At 29.5% G+C, this 24,728-nt stretch overlaps 3 protein-coding genes across 8 annotated transcripts; 1 reads left to right on the top strand and 2 right to left on the bottom strand.

Annotated features, from left to right (window-relative positions):
• Window positions 1-68: 68 nt before the first annotated feature.
• Window positions 69-3,127, bottom strand: Orc1 (origin recognition complex subunit 1). The gene is made up of 5 exons (XM_076309694.1): window positions 1,651-3,127; window positions 1,319-1,592; window positions 959-1,224; window positions 587-870; window positions 69-504 (listed from the first exon to the last, which is right to left on the bottom strand). Exons 1-5 carry the CDS (start codon window positions 2,988-2,990, stop codon window positions 332-334), a joined length of 2,337 nt encoding a protein of 778 aa, XP_076165809.1. The 5' UTR covers window positions 2,991-3,127; the 3' UTR covers window positions 69-331.
• Window positions 3,128-5,979: 2,852 nt separating this feature from the next.
• Window positions 5,980-18,830, bottom strand: LOC143145906 (annexin B9). Of its 6 annotated transcripts, none has more exons than XM_076309732.1 (9): window positions 18,666-18,830; window positions 14,668-14,889; window positions 13,206-13,247; window positions 12,667-12,708; window positions 10,607-10,988; window positions 9,547-9,626; window positions 8,912-9,158; window positions 8,526-8,707; window positions 5,980-8,210 (listed from the first exon to the last, which is right to left on the bottom strand). In XM_076309732.1, the coding sequence occupies exons 3-9, from the start codon at window positions 13,233-13,235 to the stop codon at window positions 8,160-8,162; spliced, it is 1,014 nt and encodes a 337-aa protein (XP_076165847.1). In that variant the 5' UTR covers window positions 13,236-13,247; window positions 14,668-14,889; window positions 18,666-18,830; the 3' UTR covers window positions 5,980-8,159. The 6 variants fall into 6 exon arrangements, with proteins under 6 accessions (XP_076165847.1, XP_076165846.1, XP_076165843.1 ...); XM_076309731.1 differs by having other exon boundaries at window positions 14,668-14,904; XM_076309728.1 differs by lacking the exon at window positions 18,666-18,830 and adding an exon at window positions 18,149-18,303 and having other exon boundaries at window positions 14,668-14,904.
• Dbp73d (putative ATP-dependent RNA helicase Dbp73D) lies at window positions 18,684-22,903 on the top strand. Its single transcript, XM_076309695.1, has 7 exons — window positions 18,684-18,943; window positions 19,219-19,429; window positions 19,617-20,338; window positions 20,553-20,765; window positions 20,846-21,056; window positions 21,974-22,408; window positions 22,487-22,903. The coding sequence occupies exons 2-7, from the start codon at window positions 19,407-19,409 to the stop codon at window positions 22,851-22,853; spliced, it is 1,971 nt and encodes a 656-aa protein (XP_076165810.1). The 5' UTR covers window positions 18,684-18,943; window positions 19,219-19,406; the 3' UTR covers window positions 22,854-22,903.
• The last annotated feature ends 1,825 nt before the right edge of the window (window positions 22,904-24,728 follow it).

The following is a 24,728-nucleotide window of genomic DNA, read 5'->3' on the forward strand; positions in this document are numbered from 1 at the left end:
TAGTACACAAAATTCATGAGTGAGATCCTTGAATTATGTAATTTACTAAATCGTACATATATCGATAATAAATGTTATAGCACGTTCATCGTTAAATTTTGCGAGTCAATCGACTTAAAATACATGTGATTCGTACAAAATATTGTCAAACACATTGTTCAAGTATAGAATTTAATTAATAAATAATTTATTTCATAAACTTCGTTCACAAGAATCACAAACAAGCGAGAGATTAGCAACAATTTATGAAATCGTATGATTTACCAAGGCACTTTTAAGAACGCATACACTTTTGAATAAAAAAGGACACGTTTATTTACTAAAAGAATAATTATTTCGAATTTAAATTTAGCTCCTGAATTGCATAGTGAATATCGTCTGTGGAAACGTTCAATAAAATCTTTTGATGTATATCGTTTTTCAAGTGTTCGCTAATTATTAACCTACTAGCGCTTAATCTTCCACAGACACCAAGTATTTCCGTTACAGTAGGTATTTTTATGCCTGTAATGTAAAAGAGTAAATACAATCATTAAAAAGCTACAACATTTGACATTTTTCAATATTGTGCAAACAAAGCACGCACCGTCGAAAGAGCATAGCGATTCAAGCTGTCTGTACGCATTATGAAAATATACTTCTTCGACCGAGGTTCGTGTGACCTCTGCAGATACAGCTTGTAAAAATATTTGTTCCATTTTCGAACAGTGTTTTATAGCTTGAACTTTTGTAGATGCAATCATTTCGGACACAGCTTCGGTTACATCTTCTAGAGATACTGTTTTAGCATTTCGTGATTCAGTGATTTCCAAAGCACGACGACATATATCCAAAGCTCGTCTAGCATCTCCGGATAGAGCAGAAACTTTTCTATAATAAAATAATCGTTTGCGTAAAAGTGTTACAAATACTAGCGATTTTAATTTCATTAAGAGCTACTAAAAATTCATTATAATACCGTGCAACAAGTTGTACGGCTTCGCTTCTGAAATCGTTGAAGTTCTTAAGTCTGGTCATTACTATTTCCTGTAACTGTTTGTAATTGTACGGTTGGAAAGTTAATCGGGTGAGACCTAAACGCGACGTAACGCGACCCATTAAAACTCTCTCAGGTAGATCGATGGTATTAGCTATAGTGACAACAATTAATTGTGCCGTTGCCTTTGTTGGCCAATCTAATAGATTATACACAACATCTTGGCGTTTTGTACATAAAAAGTCGAGCTACAATAATATAATTAACATTAATATCCAATAATAATTAATAATAATAATAATGTTAATAAAATTACTTAAAAAAATTAAAAGGAAATTGTACTTCATCTACAAGGAGTAATGTCATCTTGGAATTAATACTATGAAATCTTTTTTCAAGTATTCGATATGCTTGCTCCCAAGTAGCAGTGTTTCCATTTAACTGCTTCAAAATTTGTACATAAGATTGCCTTGGTTCGGTCAATTTCATACCATTAATTGTAACATAATCAAAATCATCTAATTGACCTTTAATTATTAACTTTTGCAAGCATCTTACAGCTTCATTTACAGTTGCAGTTTTACCTGTACCTGGTACTCCGCTTATATATATACATCTGCAAATTCTCATTATTTATTAATTATATTCCATAGTAAACAATTTTGTCAACCTACCCTCCATTTTTATCTTCTAATTTTCCTTTAAGAAATGTAAAAATATTATTAAATTCCTCTTCTCTGCAAGGTAAAGACTTTGGTACAGCGTTAACGTGTAATCTTGATCTAGCTTCTTGTAAAGATGTAACTGGTTTTAACAAAGCGCTATTTCTTTTCCCCATCGATGGTGTTAAAGTACTATGTTTTATCGAACGAAATTTTGGAGTACTCATATTACTTCTTCTCCGTGACGGTGAAATATTATTTTTCGGAGACGAAATTTTGATACGTTTGTACATATCGGTTATATATTCCTCTGTGTCACTGTTTTTAGCATTGTTAACAACCTCTATACTTCTCAATGTATTTTCATCGATCAACCTCTTTTGTTTATCCGTTCTAACAGAAGCGATAGATATAACTTCTTCCTCACTGTCATTCTCACCGTTATTAATGAATCCAATCTTTTTCTGCATATTTTCTCCATCTCTTCTAAGATTCGGTTCATTGTGCGTTTTACTTTCAGAATCATAGGAATCTTTCATAGATTTCATTTTAATTGTTTCAGAATCTGTCCCGCTATCGTTCTCGCTAACTTTTGCAGGTGAAATACGATTTCGTTTGACCTGTCTTAGACTCAACTTTAATCTTCCAAGTCCCATGTTACATTCATCTGTAAAAACTTTTGTATCCCTATTTTCTTTCTGTTTTTGTTTCTCCTCCACTTTCATATTACACATTACAGCATTAATAAATAATTTATCTTCATTATAATTAATAGTCTTTCTATTCCTCCGAGATGGAGAATTCACAGAAGGACTATCCAAATGACTTAAGGAATCTAAGGAATCACAATGATACGCAGAAAGTTTTAAAGGTGGTTTTCTATTTCTAGTTCTGCTCAATACTTTATTTTCATTCGACATCTGTACTAATTTCTTTTTGTTTGTAGTTTTAGACGTATCTCCACTATCGATACAAACCTTTCCACTTTCTATCTCTGAATAACTTGTCCTCTTCTGTTTCAGATGTCGGTCGCGCAAGTTACGATTGGGTTGTTCACACTCGGAGTTTGTATCAATTTTATATAAACTCTGTTCCGTAGATCGTCTAAATTTAATTCTAAACGAAACTCTTTCTGTCTGTGAAACGTTAACGTTCTCCGATTTGTACTTTACAACGCTAAATATGTTTTCTGAATCTGAAGACTCATATAAAATATCCTTCTCTGAATCCTGTAACTTCGAATTTTTCTTTTCTTTTAACTTATTCGGAGCATTATTAATTTCATTCTGTGAAGCAGAATCCGATTGTTCAGCAACAATTCTTGCTATTCCATAATCCGAAGAAGAAATCATAATCAGTAGTAATACTAATAATATTTTGTAAAACACTTATTTCACGGTTGAAACGCTAGATGTCAGGGTCAAAAATTATAAATTTCTCTTAAATAAGGAGGAAAAATAATGGTTGTACAGTTATGATATACGCATTATCTATTAATTTCTGTTTCCCAACTCTGTGCAGAAGCACAGATTCAAAAATAATTTAATTGGTTCAAAATTTAATTAATCAGAAAGGCACGAGTGGCGCCATCTACGGTAAAATGTCCAAATTTGTCGAGAAATAATTCGTTAGCGAAGCGCTAGATGGCGAGGCAGCAGGTGTTAGATAGTGTATTACAATGCAGCTGACAAAATATAAATTTTTCATAAAAAATATGGACCAACACTGCGTTTAGACGTATACATAGGATGCCATGGAATAACTCATTCGTCTTAATATGGAAGTACTATTGACGCGATGAAATTCTTCTTTTCTATAAAAAAAGTAAGTTGTACGGGCATTGTATAAGTGATAAGAAATAAACAACATAATTTAAAAGGTCTAACAAACACTTATTACTTTGCATGTTTTAAAAATTTAATAAACTTAAGTAACATGTTAGAAAGCATCTTCTGTATTGATTTCGATCACAATTAATTTCTATGCCCTCGTTAACTCTTTGTAATGATATATAATTAAATAATATGCATGTAAATAATATCGCAATTGTAACATTAATATTCGTACCATGCCTAAATGTTAATAATGATGGACTAGATGAAGAAACATTCGCTGAAACCGTTCGCCTTCATAGATTTTCGAATTTGTTTATGTATATTTATCATAATTATTAACAATCGTCCACAGGACCATAGTATGGTCAATTACTAAGAATATCCTGGTTAAAATAATGGCGGAAGAGTACTTAAATTGATCGAAAATTACTTTAAGGCCAATTGACGCAACTGCCGAATTACCTTGTCCGAGGGTATATAAGGAGGTACCGGTTGCGAAAATTTTCATTCTGCGGGGAGATCCCGAGGTGGACGGATGTCCCAAAGCCCGGAGGACCAGCCTGGACCAGCCCCGGGACGGTCTCCAATCCAGGAACCCTTCGCGAAATATGCGAGTTTGAAGCGAAGGGAAAGTTGAGAACGCAACAAATTTTTCCCACATCTGATGCTCTAAACGAATAACTATAATGCCCTAGGGGGAAAAGCTCATACCGTTCTAATCGCGCGAGTTTCTACTTTCGAGTGCAAAAGGAATTACGCAAATTCGTCAATAATTTCGCGAGGTATACGATTTTGAAACGAACATATGGTTGAGTAAACACAAATCTTTCCCAAAGTTGATGATCTTAACGAACATCTGACTTTTTGCAGCTCCGAGTAATCAGTCAGCAGTCTGAAAATCGTGCCCGGTAAGGACTTTTGGCGCCTCTGTGGTTCCAGTCAGTTGTCCTGTGGACGAATCATGCTCCTTGGTTCTGTTTTGACACTGTGAAGGTGCCAGGCAACCCTCCGGAGGAAAATCAGGTCTTTTGGGAGCGCACCAGAGGTACCTGATGCCAATCACACCGTAAGACTCCTGTTGGTCGTCGCAACGACCCATTCTCAATTCCTATTTTGGCTTTGAGAATGATACGTGACGACAGGAGGGACGAGGGCCTTGGCTTAACCGCCCGGGCGGCGAGGATGGTAACTCTATAAATTGTCCTTCAATCCTAAGCTATGGTGCCTGGCGATGGGATGCGTGGTTGAGGGGGAAGCCTCAATCCCAAGCGACCAACTTCGGGCTACCTGCCGACCCTCCGGAGTATACAGGCTTGCGTAGGTGTGGCGGCGCTGCCAAGGTTGACCACCATTTCTAGTGGTCATATATTATACAAATATATGATATTATAGCCGTTTATATTATGGATGCATATTGTTAATTAGTAATTGGCTAACAAAACTGGTTACCGCAAGTAGAAACGGTCCACACTATTGCTTCTGATTGGAAAGGTAGGGAAGACTTACAATCGTATGACCGAAATTACACTGGAAAATATAACTATCTAAAAATTTTCTACAACTTTTTATTCCTTGTATTTGTTTTATTTTGACAAATGTGCTAATTCAAAAAAGTGCAAAATTTTGAAATTAAAGATATAATACCATAATGTGACTGATGTGTTGTATGTTTTTAAAAATTTGTTAGATTTAAAAAGCGTCGAATGTCAATTCTTGCTCTACTTCTATATCTGTAAATCCAGCCAGTTTAAAGTTACATATTAAATTAGTAATATTTTGTGCAAACTAGATTTTTTTAGCATTTCTATCTCTTTTGATGCCATTTTTATAATTATATGTTTCCTTTAATATATTAATTATATAGATTGACTCTCATTTTTGTGTTAAAATTATACTACTATATCACAGGCACAGATAACTTTCCACACGAACAACTTCAGCTTACACTCACACATTCTGATAATAATTGTTTGAAACACAGGTGGAAAGTGTAGCAAAGTTCGTATGTATCATCTTTTATACTTCAGTTTAGAATAAAAATATTTTACTTTTAATTTATAAAAGTGCATGTGGTCCGAATTCTTCTCTACTTAGCGAAATAGGGAAATTCGTTCCGTTACACCAGCAACAGTCATAGAAAAGAACAGAAAGCAAAAGTGAAAGAAAAACTGAGCGTCGAGGTAGTCACCGAAGTGTAAGGGCCACTTGATAGCTTATAACATGTACGCAATCAAATTTTTTAAATTTTTGTTTGTTGAATAAACGAATTAATTTCCTTGATTAAAACGAAACCAAACATTATATAATTTGGATAATATTTACTAAATGAGCAAGTAATGTTGATTCAATATTTTTCACTTACTAAATAAACCTCTTCTATTCATACTTATCATAGTCGTTGATTCAAAATCCTTCACACATAGTTTCTTTTGCATTTATCATTTAATAAATAAGTAAATATGATCTAAATTATATCGTGTTTGGTCTCATTTTAATTAAAAGCATCTGACAAATATAACAATAGCATTTTTATTAATAAAAATGTAATAATAAAAAAAATGTGCCTTTTCATTAGTATTATTTCGTTAATACAAGCACGTATCTATCAACTAGTTATACTAGTTATACTAGTTAACTACAAAGTTAACTGACGAGTATCGTAAAGTGTCATATTAATTGCTGGTTAATTTCCAAAAGAGACTCTGTTTAGTAGATGGGATAAACTTTTCGTATTCAACTTGGACATTTAGTTTCACATTTATCGCAACAATACTGTACATAAAAATCAAGAATATTCTGAAGTATATTTTTATATATTGTTCAGTGCAAATTTTGATTCATTAATATCAACATTACAACTCAAATTTAATTTTGAAAAACATAGAAAAATTTGTTCTATGAATTTCTATAATCATTATTCTAATATAAAATAATCTATAATAATATATATTCATAAAATGCAAACTATTCTATAAGTTGTATTAAATAATTGGAATGTACATTCAACCCGTGCTCGAACATCGGTGAGACAACATTAATGCAAACATTAATGAAACTTTTTGTATTTGATTTTTTATTAAATGAAACTTTTATTAACGTGTCTGTGAGGTTTTCTGATTAAAATGAGACCAAGTATGATAAAATTTGAATCATATTTACTTATTCACTAAGTGATATGAGAAAGTTATTATCACTTGTTAAATACATAAATATCATTCGAATTATAACATGTTTGGGATCACTTTCGCGATGAAAATTTCACAAATACGTTGGGAAATGTCTTATTTAAAAATATAACATAAAAATATACATCATAACAAAAAACTTCATCATAACATTAGCATGTAATATTGTATATATTAAGTCATTTAAAAATAGTCTGATTTATGTTGGGTTTGGACTCACTTTGATCAAAAGAATTTGAAAAATTTATTGGTACATTTTTTGAAAGACAACATAAAAAATACCGAAAGTAAAGTATTGCATATTGTATTACTTTTTATCATAGCGGCTTTTTGAAATACCAAATCTTAACCGTTGTTACTTAATGTACTATATCTATCTCGCTTCCTCCTATTATAACCATTCTTTTTCTTTGTCAAGCCATGTTCGACTTGAATTCTACAAAAAATACGCTAACCTGCACACATAAGTTTGAATGATAAATCCGAAATTTTATGAAAGTTAACCGTTCACTTGTATCTTTTTTGACGTTCAGCATAATGCAAAGACGAACTTTGAAGCTTGATTTGAATCGTACCTAGTATAAAAATTAATACCTCCGTTCAATAAGAAATCTTGATTTAAGATTTTCATGCAGTTATCCAACTTTTACTGTATTTCGTAATCACATTTCATTTAAGAATTAATCTCACTCATGATATTTTCAATGCAGCAAATTATTTTCTTACACTATTTTTCCTTATTAACAATTTTTTATACTAATTTTGCTGCTATTCTTACAGGTGTAAGCAATATTTGTTCACTAATATTTAGATTGCAGATGTTTATGCAAATAATACATATACAGTGGCTGATCAAATTATAATGTTGTACGTAATTGTATATACTAGATTGTTCAATAAGTTTTGTCGTTCAATAAAACTTATTGAACAGTATAGTACTAGGTTGCTCAATAAGTTTTATTGAATGACAAAACTTATTGAACAACCTATTACATACTGTAACAGTGATAGGAGCGTGAACTTGTGAAGAAATCGAGAATCTCTACGTCCGCAAACGTAATACAAGATGTTCGAGAATTTCAATAAATAATAAATATTTAAACAAACAAATATAATAAACGTGTATGAAATATATATTCTTATATATGTTTTTGAATAAAACTACATAAAATATATATATATATATTATTGTAATCCTCTAATGATGCGTCAAATTTTTATCTAAGCTTCCTTTCTTTGTGTATACTCTGTAAAAATATGCATTTGCATGTACATCCGAAATCTATAAATATTTCGTGTATATAATAGTAAATAATATCATCTTATAGAATTATCAACACAGACAAATACACAACATCAACATCACCAATAATTATTGATTTAATTTAGAAAGACGGAATAATTTCGCACGTCTATAAAGCTTTGCGGGCTATAATGACGAATTATCTCTAGTATTAAAGAATAATATAAAACGAAGGGGACTGCTGAATATGAAATCCGTTCATCCAAGTACAGCAAGCAGAAGTTTCTTGTAGTATCCCGAAGAATCGTCCTGAAATATGTGAAAAGTCAAGAAGAGCCAACATATAGTGAAATCAAAATCAAATACAAATTGTGTAGACAATGGAAGTAAGGTATATATGTACAGTATCCACAGTGAAGTAGAAGTTGACATTTTTCGTTCGCTTTTACAAAATTTAGTTAAATTACCTACATTGATTCTGGATCTGTTACAACAATTTCATTATGTCTAATAAAAATAGAATAGAGTAAGCTTTATGTTTTTTTCTAACAAAGTTAAAATAGAAGAAACGATCTTGCAGAAGCATTTACTAAGAATTGAATGTACATTGTACGTTTAACTTACGTCAATGTCTTCTGCGAGTGACTGTCCGTAAATTTTTTGATAGGCATCTTTAATATCTCCTAAATCAATTTCTGATCGTGCTACTATTATGCGTATCAATGTCGAATCATTAGTGCCTAATCCACGCATTGCTTTGTGAAGTCGTTCTGCAAAATATGCAGTCTTATCTCGAGCACATTTCACTAAAACAAATTGATAAGACAATATGATAATATAAATTATTACAACATTAAACATAATTTGTGAGGATAAACATTCTATTATTGTAAAAAACGTGTTGTCGAAGAAAATAAATTGAAGCTTGTTATTCAACTTTTTAATGAACCTTCTCTCAAATACCATGTCAAAACAAACTCTAACATAAGTAAAATATCAATATATCTTACCAACTGCAAGGTAACCGTCTTCAAGACTGCCCGAAAACTCTCTCTTGATAGCAGTTTCAAGACTATTTCCGGAAAGACGTTCATATTCCATGAAAATCTTCCGTAGTTGAGGGTAACTTTTAGTAATAAGAATAGCATTAAATGTACTTTCATCTGTTCCCCATTGGCCCTCACCAGCTTCAAGGAGTCTTTCAGCATCCAAAACTGCAGCCTCCTCGTCGACATCAGAATTCTCGTTTCTATTGGCCTTTTGACATAGTTCAATAAATTCGGTTAATAAATTATCATTCAATAAAGTGAGGCATATAAAACAGGTTATCTGAATAACATCTCTATTTTTAAAGATAGAATAAAATGTTATAGATATACTTCACATTCATGGATTTTTGTTTAATAGTTTACAAGTATATATTATAAAAAATTAGATTTCTCATATATTGTAAATGAAATTTATACATTTAGACACGTACGTTAACAGACTTGTGTGTCTACAAATATTATTCAATTCAATTCAATTTTTTTTTTTTATGGATAAAAATAATAAAGCACGTAATAATCAATTAAAAAAAAATTAAGCATCGATGCAACAATTTCTATAAATTTTATTACAAATTATTATATCAAAATTGACTTACACATGAAAGCGAAATTAATAGCCTCTTAAAGTGACCAGAACTATCACTTCCCAGATCCTTCTCTAAGTCCTCTTCGTACACTGCAAATATGTATTTAAAAAGTCACTTTAGAATTTCCGAGAATGACATAGTATTATTTATGACTATTGATGAATAATTTTATCAAGAAAAACAACTGTACCATTTATATACAACAACAACATCCATTCGTCATATTATTTTTGTTATTAGAATTAAAAAGAGCTTCAAATACAAATTTGAAAATAACGAAAATAAAATCGAAGTTACGTCATTAGTACATATTAATCGAGAATTATAATTGTATTCAAAGATATCTTTATTGAAGTATCTTTATCGGTATTCTATTGATAACTACAATTGTTAAATAAATGTAAGTCAATAACCTTGCATAATTTGTGTGTAATATTTTACTCTCTTTATTTTCTTTAAAGTGAAACTCCTTCGAACCTTTTTACTTGCAGAGATTGCAGAGTTAGCTTTTGGGATAGAACGTCGTGCAATTTCTTCAATGTTTTTAATTGAGTAGTTTATTGCAGATTATATATCTTTTGATCATTTGAATGATATGTTACACGTTAGTTTCGGTAATTATTTAGAATAACTTTCTAATAGACTAAATAATTTTCAAAATAATAATATTTATTACGCATATTAAATTATATCCATTTTTTCATTACGAGAAACTTATCGAATCAGTGATTATATTTAAACAGGAACGAAATCATTTTGTTTCTTAATAGATAACATTTGATTAAAAGGCTACGCCAATAATGCAGTATTTTTGCTTGCGATGGTACGAGCGGTAACAGACTACGGACGGAGCGTCGATGTAAACAACTCATGCCTTCTTTTTGCAGCAAAAGAATAATACTTTTTGTGGATTCGAGTAATTTATTACATTCTCAAAAATATACTATATATTTTTGTGAATTTTAAAATAATACTTTCAGAATATATTCTCAAATAATAACTTTGCAATTATATAAACAATACATTATCGAACAGAAGAGAACAGAAAATAGACAATAATTGTACTTACGTTCTTTGTAGACAGCGGATATTGTCTTAATACCATAATTGCTAAGAGATGCTAACACTTCAATGAGAGCTCCTTCGTCTGTGCCCATTCCAGAAATTGCATTATGAAGTTCCTTGGCGTAAAATTCCGGCAATGGAGTCATTAATGCTAAAATAGTCTCCTTGAAATTGCCTTCAAGTTCCGATTTTAATTCAGAAATTAGGTCCTTTCCATACATCGTTTTAAATTTATCGGCTATTTCAAGCCGCTGTACGATGCCACGATGGGCAAGTACATCGATGATGGTCTGTTCATCGGTGCCGAAACCTTTCATGGCGGTTCGAAGAAGAGCTGCATCTTCCTCTGCGTTGAAAGGGTCAGCAGGATATATCGTTGGCGTGCACTAAAGAAAATAAAATGTGTTATGTAAAAAATATAATAAATTGATATATAACTAAAGCAGTTAAAACTATACATATTTGCACATTTTTTAGAGAATATAAAATATTCCACAGAATCTGACGGAGATTTTATTACACTCTTTCCTTAGTAACGTTTATTAGCATAATCTATAAAACACCATTCTGTTCGTTATAATATTGTTAGCCTTTGACGTTCACTTTTAAAAAAGAATTATTAATACATATAATGACAAAAACCTGGATACTTTTAAAGATAACATTACAAGTTATAAAAATATCAAAAATTACTTCAACTGTTCGATGAAATGAAAATAAAAACAACAAGTGAAAGAAAAATGTAATAAATGTGAATACCCTTCGTAACAATTTTTATTAAATAAGCGATGCAGTGTCCCCTCGGGGGCTGCAATTTGCTTTGCTTGTTGCAGTACAGGTTTGGTGCACCCGAAGCATCTGATACCAATCATATCGTCGAACTCCTGTTAATCGTTGCAACGACCCATTCCCAATTCGTCTTTTGGTTTTGTGAATGGTAGCAGGAGGGACGGGGACTTGACTTAACCGCTCGGGCTGCGAGAATGGCAACTTTATAAATTGCCTGTAATCCTAAGTTAGGATTACTAGGGGGGGGGGGGGGGGTCCCCCAATCTGGGTACCTACCAACAATCCGCCAGATTATATATAGTAGGCTTGCCCGCGTAAGGCAGCTCTACTCAAACCAACTTATTTTCCGACGATTAAAAAAATGTCTTTATGTCTTCGTGACTATGTTGTAAACGTAAACACCGTTTCGACATTGTCATTTAGTAAAGATATTTTTGGAAAATATCTCGAAAATTAATCATTTTTTTGCCACGATACCTTAATAATTTTTCACATAGAATTGATAGGGGAATGGATCTGTGCTACAGAAAATATGCATTTCCATTTAAATGAAGGGCGTAATTCTTAATTACACATGCACTGTTAAATTTGAAAAAAAATCTAAGGTCCTATAGATGTAGTGCTCTTCGAGCCATTTATATTTTCCCTTTGACATTTTTTCGTAGATGCATTAATATTAATAATAATTTTCCAGAAATCAATTCTTGACATTTTCGTCTGCAAAATTGTTCGCCACTCGAGTCTTTTATATTCTTTATAATAGTAAAGAATAACTTTTTTATTTCCTGCATAATAGAATTGACGGTTTCCCTTTATTCTTGTACGTAAAATATTCATTATAAAATGAATGCGAAACAAATATGCTTCTAATAGTTCATTTTCAAAAAACTATTTTATAATTATGCGTGGTTTCTCCATACTTTCGAAGTAGTTTTTTAAAGACTGATAAAGCTAATCTGAAAGATAGTTGCAAATTTTCAGTATAATTGAGTCCACGTCCAAAGGTGGAATCATACCCATGTTATATGGCATTATTAATTATGTTCTTAATTCTGATTTTAACTTATAGCAGTTAAAATCTTATAGGAGTAAATGTTTCTCGAATATAGTGATATATAATTTATTAATTATTTCTGGTCCGTGTTTTCAAAATTATATGTATATAAAGATTTATCGATTTTACAAGCAAGTTAAACTGAGAACACATTGCTTTAAAAAAAACTGGATATATTTCTAAGATGCAACTGAGCATTCACTAAAAAAGATAATACTTGCATGCAACACTTCCGCTTTCAAGGTGTCCAGAAAACAATACATCTACAAACACAAGATTATGCTTGTCACCGTGTATTGATACATAACGTCAATACTAATTAAAGGCTCTCATATTTATTAAATTTTCAAACTACGTTAACAATGAATTTACATTGAATTTATTACGTATTAAATTCATTAGGTTTCTGTTTAAGAAACTTATAACACGTGAAAATATTTTAATATTCTTCTTAATTTCCTATGATTTATGAGTATTAAAACAATAAAAAAAAAACAGTATAGATTCTTTTATAATTTATTTAGTGTTTAAATTAGTTATCAATTCAACTCAAAGACTTTAAAGCGAGTGTGACCGAAGTATAAATATAAGCCAGATGAAAGAGGAAGTAATTCACTGTACTTCATTTTGTGCATACATACAACAAACTATATACGTATATTAAAGATTTCATATTTCGAAAATGAAACTTAAGTTTTTGTGTGCGATAGAAAAAGATATAAAGAAAGAAATATATAAAACAAAAAATTCTGATAATTACCTGCATATGGTAGTATTGACTGGCCGACATTGTACAACTGGGCTGTAAAATAAATATTATGTTAAACGATCAAATATTTACATAATTTATCCACTGCTTTGGTTAAACTTTTAATATTTTCTCAAATTTTATAGAACAGATGAATATAAATTTATTAAGATTAAATATTATAATAAACATAAATTACAACAATTATTTTTACATAGTATGACTGGCAGATGTCTCTAACTAGACAAGACACTAATTTCCTTCTGACAGAGATCATAATTAAAGAACAGGAAGTTCTAATATAATTTAATAACTGTTATTTAGACAGTATATATAATACTGGAAAAGTATATGCATAAAAGCAATTAAAGATGAAATAAAGAAAGAAATTTCTTTCTAATATATTTCAGAAATATTTTATTTTTTTACAATCAATGCGAAATATGATTTTCAGAATTAACTGAATTATTTTACATTGCTAACTATTCTTACTAAAGTAAATGTAAAATATGTTTAAAGCATTAAAATCTTTTATTGTTTTTGTTAGTTTCAAAATAAAACATATTTATATGTATATTATACTACACATGCTCTATTTAATATGCGTGTGTATGTTTATGAAACTAATTATTTATTTTATCTTTAAAATACAACTCAGTTCAAAAAGTTTTCTTTAGTTTTAAAGAGATAAGAACAATTAATAAAACACATTCTAAAGTGATTCTGTACAAATCAATATACAGATTATAAAATCTAAAATGAAACAAAATACTGTAACGATCTCGTTCAAATTCGGATAAAATATTATTTCAATTACTCGAAAGACCTAGAAAATGAATGTTTAATAAAATATATTTATATTTTTCTGAAAATATATATATATCAATTTGAAGATATAAGAAAATAGTAAAATCGTAATTATCGCCACAGTTTCATTATTTTATACTTATATTCGATAATAACTATTGTTAACGGTTTTAAAGTAAAATGATTTGTATGTATAAGCGATAAACAATCAAATACATATAACTACACCCGATAGTTTTCTCATGCTGTTATAACGTCTTACTTAATGATCGCGATCATTTTAGAGATACTTCCGCTCGTTACAACTTGTAAAATTTATTATTTAAATCAACGAAATGGAATCAACGAAGTTTCAAAGTTCAATATGAAAAAAGTTTACATTTAAAAATACTTGATAACAATCTCATCTTCATCTTTAAAAAGAAATAATACGTAATTGTAGAAAATTATTTATTTAAAATCTACAGAAATTTAGAAACAATATTTGTTATACTATTTATACCTTGCTTAGAACTAATGCACTGAAACGAGCGTATTCAGAAACTTTAATGGAATGTTCGCTAAATTTAACTGATTAGTGTTAAAGGTGTCTGTCAATTCTAGTAGATAGAAGTTCAAAACTTGCCTAACACACTTTAACAGTTATAACGACAAGTAATGCAAATACCTTGAGAAGTAACGGCTGAACTGTTACGGAGTCAAGTGTAGATCGAAATATGCCAAGATGCTATTGTATTGAGATTCCAAAGTTTTTATTGATCGGTAACGAAATGGAAACTATCCAGGGTGTGGCTTCTGTCTTCTTGTGAAACAGTAGCAGATTTTATTCGATCACGTACACCAGTACCGGTTTCACAGGGTCCTCGTAACCGACTGAAGCGAACTGACTCTGGTTGCAAATATTCTTCATAGAATGGGTGGGAGCGTTAATCAGAGAATGTACGTAGATACACGGATGGTATGGGAAATAACAGTCAGCAATAGAATAGAGTACATGATGCGTACAGGAATACAACGCATTTCTAGGTCTAAGAAGCATGACGTATCAAGTTTTGCAATTAGATCAATAACCTTCAAAACATAATTTTCTTATTATTGTATCGTTAAAGTACGTGCGATTCTAGAATTTAAAAAGCTACATCTATTCATATGTATGATGATACAGTGCAAATATATTACAAAGCAATAAGATTTTAGTTATCCTTTCTATTTGTTACATTTTTGTAAATTACGCAATTTATAATATGTTCTCATAATTAATGAATTCAAGTTAAATATTGATCTCTCGAAAGTATAAGAAAATTTTTTTATAATAATTTTTAATGATACCTACTATATTGTGAAATAGGTAAAAAAAAACGAGAAAGAAATTATTTGCATATTAATCATGATCTCTAAAATTGCCGTTGATATTTATAAATATTACACATGACGCAATCAGTTCACACAGTTAGTAACGTAATCGGTTAGGAATTTGAAGCGTTGTATTCAAGTATTCAATACTCGTGTACTACCGTCAAACGGGATAACTGTCCAATTAGAAAAAAATATATTATACAAAATAGAAAACAATTACGGTTTTTAAATTATATACATGTAGTTTTTACAGGTTGTCACCATCCATTCTATCGATATAATTGACCAAAAAAATTCATATTATGGTAGAAAAATATACTCTCCAAATTTTGATGAAAAAATTTTTGCTTCATTTTTATAGCATGTTCGAACAACTTTTTGAGATTATCAGTGTGGTAAAGTGTGCTGCAAAACAAAGCGCCATATTTCTGGGAACAAGGCTTCTTTTATCGAAATAACTTTAAGTTAAAATTTTTAAAATCGTAAAATCAACTTCATTTCTCTTCCAAATTGTGAATCATGAACGGAATAAAAAATTCGTAGATATCTTTACTCTACAGTTAATAGTTTAGCCAAAAAATTAAATTTTCTATTATGATGTACTTAACTACGCAAAAATCATAAGGACTTTCAACAACTGCAATAGCTGCAGGTCAAGTATTCAAAACTTAAGGATAGGAATTCAAATCTCTTGGAGGTGTTCTTCTTTTTTCTTACTTATGTTTGCAACTCTACACGATTTACATTGAATTTACAATTTGTATAACTTTTTTTTCGTAAAATATTTTAATACGAAAAAATCAGGTTTTGAAATTTATTATATCTCTAAGGTTTCTTACAGTGTAATTATTTATTAACATTCACAAATGCTTAACATTTAGAGTTATTATTTATAAAACATAGACGTACGCATATATTTATCATACATATATATAGAAAGTGTCTCATTTACGTACACTTGGGCATGAAATATATAAGTACTTACAAATATTATATATTTATGACTTTACATATATAATAAATTGGACAATATGTTGCTGTATAATTCTTGTTATACTGATACCACAAGATTTTGACATGCGTCTTCTTGACTATTGTCATAAAAATAACAGAAACAAAATGTTAGACTTGATCAGCTACTGCAATAAATTCCTACATCTTACATGTGTCATTTCTTATTCTGAATGTTTATTGAAAAAAAAATTTGATTTACTTGACAAAAAAATTACTTTGGAAATGTTGAAGGGAGGAATTTTGATGCAAAATTATTTTACTGCAATCTTCGCTTCTTATAGAAACAGTAAAGTATGGAATCAATATAAATATAATTGTAAATATGTATGTGCACATATGTACATGGAAATGGAAATATAAATTTCTCTTGAAAATATTTTAATACGAAACATTGAATTTTGAAATTGACTGAATATCATTTCTGTATCCATATACAGATTATTACAATTATATGTAACTGTAATAAAGTGTATATACTGCAGTTATATATAACACATGCAGAGATGTGAACTTAAATACAAACAAAGAAAAACCATGATAAAATTATTATCACTTTACGGAACTTCAAATACGAGACCTGGACATCAGTCTAAAACATTTATCCTATAACTATTTCAAGTATTGAAAATTCTTTTAATTTTAGACTAGTTAAGTAAAACTTAATAATAAAAATGTTAATTTTGGCTACATAAAGGATTCTGCAGTAAAAATGTATAAAAATTCTTTCTTCCATTTGTTACAGTTTACAATTTGGAAGAATTTTAAGATTCGTTTGTACAAATCGACTCCTATATATTATGCTCAACTCCATCTAAAAAGCATTCATCTCATTCCTAATTTTAACCTTATAAAACGTTTTTCTATAGTACCTTCCCAATATACAATCATTTGGGATAAAATAACACTATAGCGATTTCATGCTAACAAGGGGTCCTTACGTTAGTGGAAATTGCTTTTAGCAATGTTAGTTTCCACGTTAGTGGAATTGCAAACAATTATAGTATGGACAATACAATACGATTATCCAAAATGAGCAGGTATATGGATGCCCTTGCTAGGTATCCAAAAACCATTAGCATCAATAGTGACAATACAAATGATTAATACAGAATTTACCTTGTAATAACTAACACGAATGAATAATACAAAAAAATATATGTGATATATATTCTGCTATTTTACTATTGTACTTATTTCTACATTTTATGTTAAAAATTTAAGATTTTTTGTCTTAATATTAATGTCATATAGCATTGACATTAGGTACAAAAATAAATCAAACATATTTGAGCATTGCAAAGTTGTACTAAAAAAATAAAAAATAGTAACAAGAAAGCTGGGATTCGACTCTTACTACTGACAACTTTTGTAGTTATTCGCTCTGCTGACTTACTCAAGACTTGTTCTATTAAGAAGATTTAATTAATTCATTCCTCATGTACCTATCAAACTTTAAATCAAAATATAACGAAAATAAAGGCCTATTTTCAAGAAACTAGTAGGGTTTTTGATAATAGGTATGCACTATAACTTGCATCTACTACCGTTTCAAAAGTATATTATGGATTTTAATAAATACTGTATATTGGTATAAAGTAATAACTATATCATTTCACGTACATTGAATTACGTAGTAAGGAGTAGTATGCGTCATTTACGCTGTTCTACAGAAGTATAATACATTACGATGACTGGATGCTATAAAACCATTTCATCTTCTTCTCATGATTATCAAAAGTCTTGGTCAATATATTTATCAAAAGTCTTTAACGTCTTACCTTTGCCACTGATATACTATTCAAACACTATTCGTATTTCGGTTACTAACTTTGAAAACTACTTGATAATTATTGCTTGTTAATGAAGATAAACTAGATATTGTTACGTGTGTCGCATAGACTAGTCACAGAATTATAGATACGAAGTTTGTCCAACGAAACGAGGCAGCAAAAAAACAAAAAGTCATGTGATCGACGCTACGACAGCAATTAAGCGCCGAATTTTAATCCTCGGAGTACTATCTGATCTGGATTTGTTAATGTTACTGTTAATGATAATACTCAATGACTTTCAAATATGTACACCATGGTCACAGAGAAACTTTTTTTCTTCTTTTTTTTTTTCATAGACATTACAGAGAAAAAAGAACTTTCCCTGGGGAAATCATGTTAAAAGTGCTGGGGAAAATTTCAGATTGTGATCAGCTCTCAAAATGTATGGTTCCATGTTTTAATTTCTTTGCCTGATAATCATTCTTTGTTATTATACCATATATGTAGTTAAGTATTTACTTACATGTAGAGGAAAAAGTTGTTCCAAATCTTAGAATTCGTAAATACAATATGTTGATATTTTTTTTCTTTACAATACTCTCCTACGTTGTTTTACGTTTTCAGACACACGGTACGATGATCGATCAGCCGTGCTTGCAAATGAAATTTTAGGTATCTTGAGAACTAGAAAGAAAGCCTAAATTTTCTTTTTTTTACTCGCCAGAGACTATTTGAAGTACCGAGCTGACGAATACGCAGATCTTGCATTAGATGTGTGTGCACTGATGTGCACTGTTGCATGTATGTGTGTGTACTGATGAAAAATACCTACATTATTCGATAGTACATTATTTAAATTTATAGAAAGTTAGAAGAACCGGTGTGTTCTTTGATTACATAAATATAAGAAAATTTTTCCCTTTAAACGGACCCGTCTGTTTATTCCTATTTGTCCCACCGTACCAAAAATGTTAGGTTATGCCAATCGAATTAGACGAATACATAAAACTGATGTTTATTTACGACTACGATTAGATTTTTGTAATAAAAATGTTTTCGACTTTACTTTGAAACAGGGGTACAATGTACTGACATAAAGAAATACAGTTCTCAGAACTTAAATGATGTAATATAAACTTTTGAAGATAAGAAACTATCGATTGTAGAGTCTAGAGAGATAAAAGAGAATAATTGTCACAGACAAACTAAATACATAACCTATATATTTTTGTAACACGTGGATAGCACTGTCAAATCAAAGCAAATGAATTTATTCGTAATAAATAGGTAAGTGTAAGTGTAAGTATAAATATAATAGTACAATTTTATATTACTATCTTCATTATACATTTATGCATTCAAATTGTTGTTTTTATGATTATAAATTTGATTTGAATTGGCATTTTGTTTATATAAATTGTTTTATTTTTTATTTTTGTGCAAACCGTAATTAATATGAATTATTTGATAATAGGTATGAGGGTGAAAAAGAAGAGGAAAAGAGAAACGAAAGGAAACATCTATCTGAATTATTAAAAAGAATAGAAGAGCGTAAACGAGAAAAGGTAAATGATCTTAAAGCCATAAATGAACCTGAACAAAAGAAAAAGAAACAAAGAAAAGAAAAAGTTGAAGAAAAATCAACACAAGATATTTCTACTACTAAAGATACCATACAAAATAATGTTGAACTACAATGTGCAACAAAAGGCAGAGCAGCTCAGCAGAAATGGCACAAAAAGAGAGAAAGGATAAAGAATATTAAAATTGATGAGAACTATATGCAACATGGAACTACTAAAACTGAGAATGAAATTTTACAAAATGAAACTATGGATAATGAAGAAGATGAAATATCTAATAAAATAATAGGTTCAAAAAATATACAAGAACAACCTAAAAATTTTATAATTTTGGGTGCTAAAATTAAAAGGAAATCTCAGAATGTTAAGAGAGTACTACCAGAATGGTTGGCAAATCCAACAATTATATCAAGTGATTTAAATTGTGGTCCAAGATTAGAAGAAATTGATTCAATGTTAGATGTTAAAATGGTTGAAGTTTTAAAAAGTAATGGTATCAATAAATTATTTCCTGTTCAAGCTAGTATGATGTCTTGGCTATTAAAGTGTAATAATGATAGGCAGCAGGGATGGTGGTTACGTGATACATGCGTATCAGCTCCCACTGGTAGTGGTACGAATGCATTTATTTCATAAAATTGAAGTTTTCTTGTTACCAATTTTTTTAGTAAAACACTTCAAGTTAATAGTAATGAAATTATGATAGAAAACATTTACTACTATTATTATATTAGTATTTATGAAATAAATTGTAATATTAATATTAAAAATCAACAAATTTAGAGTACCAAGTATCATTTCTGATTATTTTTTATTTCCTATGTTAGGTAAGACTTTGGCGTATGTTATACCAATTGTGCAAATATTACAATCTCGGTTGGTGCCAAAAATACGTTGTTTAATTGTTGTGCCAGCACAAGAATTGGCTGCACAAGTTTATAAGGTGATGATTACTTACACATCTCATACAAACCTTAAAGTTGGTTTAATTTCTGGTGCATCTTCAATTCAAGAAGAACAAGATAATATGTTTAAAAAGTGTATGTATTTACATAATTTAGCATTAATATACTGTTTGCATTTTATATAAATCGTGAAATCTATTGTTTCTGTTTATAAGATGTAGGAAGAGAGCGTGTATCTGTAATAGATATTATTGTTGCTACACCTAGACGTCTAGTTGATCATATATTAAAAACACCAGGATTTTCCTTAGATGATTTGAGATTTCTTGTTATTGACGAAGCAGACAGAGCTACTGATTGGTTAGAATATCTTCCTGAGCATCATTATTATGTTCCACGATTAACACTCTTCAACATACACAACAGGTTATTTTTAAATCCCTATTATATTATCTCATAGCTAATATTATTTTTATATGTCACTTTAGTACATTAAAAAATAGAACATATGTTTATTAATCTATTTTCACAACTGTTTGAAATGATCATAGTAATTAGAATATCTTCAGTTGGTTCAAATTCTATTCAGTTACCTGTATGTAGTTTATCAGATGTTCATAATAAGGATTGTTTCTTTATTATTATTACCTTATTATTAAGAAATGATAACATCTTCGGTATATAGTATATAATTTTGTATCTAATGAAAATGAATTACTCTATGTGCACAATTGGTCATTTGTGTTAAAAATAAGTAAAAGAACAAAATTAAAATTATTTTTTTTTAACTGTATTCTATCTTTCTAGAAGTTTTTTGTTTCTTTCAAGTAATTTGTTATTTAAAATTTTATATCCTTTATAACATTTTATAAAAATACAAGAAAATCTGAAATTGCTAAGATTTTTAAAATAGGAATGATGTGGTAGCAATTTTCGCCGTGAGTTGTTTTTATTGTCTGCGGCTAAGCATTATCACAATGAAAAATAATTCTTTTGCGATCTGTTAAAATTGAACATATCTATAAATAGTTTCCATTTTTAAATTCATACATTATACAATGCCATAAATGAGTTTCATTAATATTCATTTTAATAATCTTTTATGCAGCTAAAATGTAGCATGAAAATAATGTAAACATAGTATTAAAACTAAATTAAGATAGTCTAGATAAGTTATATACTGGAAAGTTCATAAATGGTTTCAATATAAATAGAGTATGTTGGTTTATATAAGTAGAATAAAGAACTACATTATTTACGGAGTGATTTAATATATCTCAATATTAATATTAGTATGTACATTTTGAATCAATTTTATAATTAAATTTTTAATTTCCAAATAGTAAAGTTCCAGCGCAAAAACTGTTATTCAGTGCAACCTTATCTCAAGATCCAGAAAAATTGAGCCATCTTGGACTTTTTAAACCAATACTGTTTACATCTGTCTTAGTGTCGAGTAAAGATGAGAATGTAAACTTAGATAAGAAAGTGCAGGATTTTATAGGTCGTTATACAAGTCCTAAAGAACTAACAGAACTTGCAGTAGAATGCATAGCAGAGTATAAACCAGTTGGTGTGTACCAAATATTGATTAGGAATAATATGCTCCCTAAAACATTAATATTCACAAATTCTGGAGAGACTGCTCATAGATTGACTCTTTTGCTTCAATCGTTTTTATCTGAAAAGAATATAATAGTTGGAGAGCTTTCAGCACAACTTATGTCAAAACAACGTGAAAATATAATTGGAAAATTTGCTGCTGGAGAAATTCAAGTGTATGTTTTATATATTGTTATATTATACAGTTACTTTCAATGTAATTTATAAATTTTGTACTTTTATTGTATTTTTAGACTTGTGAGTTCAGATGCATTAGCAAGAGGTGTGGATATTCCAAATGTGCAATTAGTTATATCATATGATCTTCCTAAGCATATTAAAGGATATATTCACAGAGCAGGAAGAACAGGACGTGCGGGTAAACCTGGAACAGCAGTATCTATTCTTACATCTAAACAAGTGGGAATATTTAAACACATGTTAAGTAATGCTCATAAAGCAGTGCCAGATATAGAAAAATTAAAGTTAGATTCTATTGCAAATACAATCAGTTACTTGAATCATGTAGAAAAATTAAAGGAACATCTTAAAAGAGAGAAACAAAATAATTTACAGCGTATGAAAGTTGTTAAACGAATACAATCAGTAATTGTAGAATGAAGAAAAAGTATTGTCCATATAGGTGGATTAATAAAGTACCTTAATTAGTATCCTACATACTCAAATTACTCATCAGTAGATACAATAATGTTATTGATGAATAATCAATTAAATAGGAGGTATAAAAACTCAATAAATACAGTTTATCAGGTAACATCGATAATAACAGTTTATTGTCTGAAGTTAATAGTATTGAACATCATGCTCGTTCTCTATCGCAATTCATTCAATAGGTAGTTTCGATATCTTCAAATTGTATACCAATTGTTATTCTATTGGTTTATTTTGTCAAAGGCAAGTTATTTATAATTTGTATATATAAAAGATAAACAATCATGTATAGAATAATGAGAGAGATATTATTACATTACTATTATTGCTATGTGTAACTTTACTTTAAATTATTGGTTAACCTTTACACGCAGTAAAGTTTAAACGAGAATTAAATAAACAAGATAAAACTCAGATCAACAAAATGATAGAATGAAAATTGTTTCTGCAAGCAAATTCAATTATGAAATTAAGTTCATACCTGTTATTATACGGGTGTAAACATAGTATACAATAGTAGTCTTAAAAGCATAGAATTATAGACTGTATTTATATTTAGGGCATGTTCAAAGCTGTCGGGGTTTATTTTCATAACACTGAACATCATTTATCATGGTATACGTTTTCAAGTTATTGTAAGAAAATTTGTTTATTGATCATGCTACTATGTTTTAATAGAACTTAATTAAAATGTTTCAATACATTTGAATTTAAGTTAAAATGTAAACTATTAAATTTAGAGGCAATTATCTTAATTTGATTCGTTGACATGCATTAATACACGATATAAAAATACGAGCATATGTTTAAATAAGTGTACGAGCAAAACGAATTCTTATTTTTTAAAAGATTTAGATTATTGATAAAAAAAAGTGGCAAATGTTTGTTTACATAACATATTCAATTTAACACATTTAAGTATATTTTGTACATTTCATATGTATTAAATAAATATAATTTCTATAATTTCTGAATCTGTAGAATGTGTTCGAAGATCTGTCTTTTAACAGATATTTCATATGAATTGGTACAGGTTTTTAGTTAAGTTATGCAATTACTAAAGATTATTAAAAATTCCACAAATTCCAAAAAATTTTTTTCTTCTTTAACTATAATTTATCATTAAAAGAAGTACAGATAATATTTACATTAATTTTATATAATTTTATAAATATTGCGATAGCAGAAAACATAGGTGGAACCCCGAAAGCTCAACAGCTCATCAACAGAAATACGATAATGCTCAAATTTCATTGTGAGAAATCTAACGAACGAGCAAGTTTCACATTCACTTATTCGTAATTTCATATCTTATGCATAGAGAAGTGCCTGACAAGTGATTAAATGTTGTGACTTCTCAGCTTTAATATGTTACATTCTGAGACTACTTTACACCATATTGTATAAAATGTAGTCCCGTTTAACATTACAATTACATTATACACGTATATTATATTCGTGCACTAATCAATTTGTCATTATCTTAATGTTCCTTCAACAATGTCAACATTCACTTCTGTGTTATTTACACATCATATAATTATTACTGGATAGTTTCATTATAGGTATATGTACATACATAAAACATGGTCCTATATGATTCATATGTATTGTTGTTGTGTATATGTATTTTATCCTTAGCGCCAATAAATTCACTCTGCTTATTTGGTAATCTCATAATAAGTGAATATTCAGTGGGCTTATTTATCACTGATTGTTAAACATAATTGTATTATGTATTCATTTGAGTAAATAAGCAAAACAATCTACTTTCTTCTTAAAAATCTACCAGGTCTTGTTTCTCATGTTCATTAACCCATTAAT

The sequence above is a fragment of the Ptiloglossa arizonensis genome, chromosome 4, assembly GCF_051014685.1.
Source record: "Ptiloglossa arizonensis isolate GNS036 chromosome 4, iyPtiAriz1_principal, whole genome shotgun sequence".
NCBI classification, from domain to species: Eukaryota; Metazoa; Arthropoda; class Insecta; order Hymenoptera; family Colletidae; genus Ptiloglossa; species Ptiloglossa arizonensis.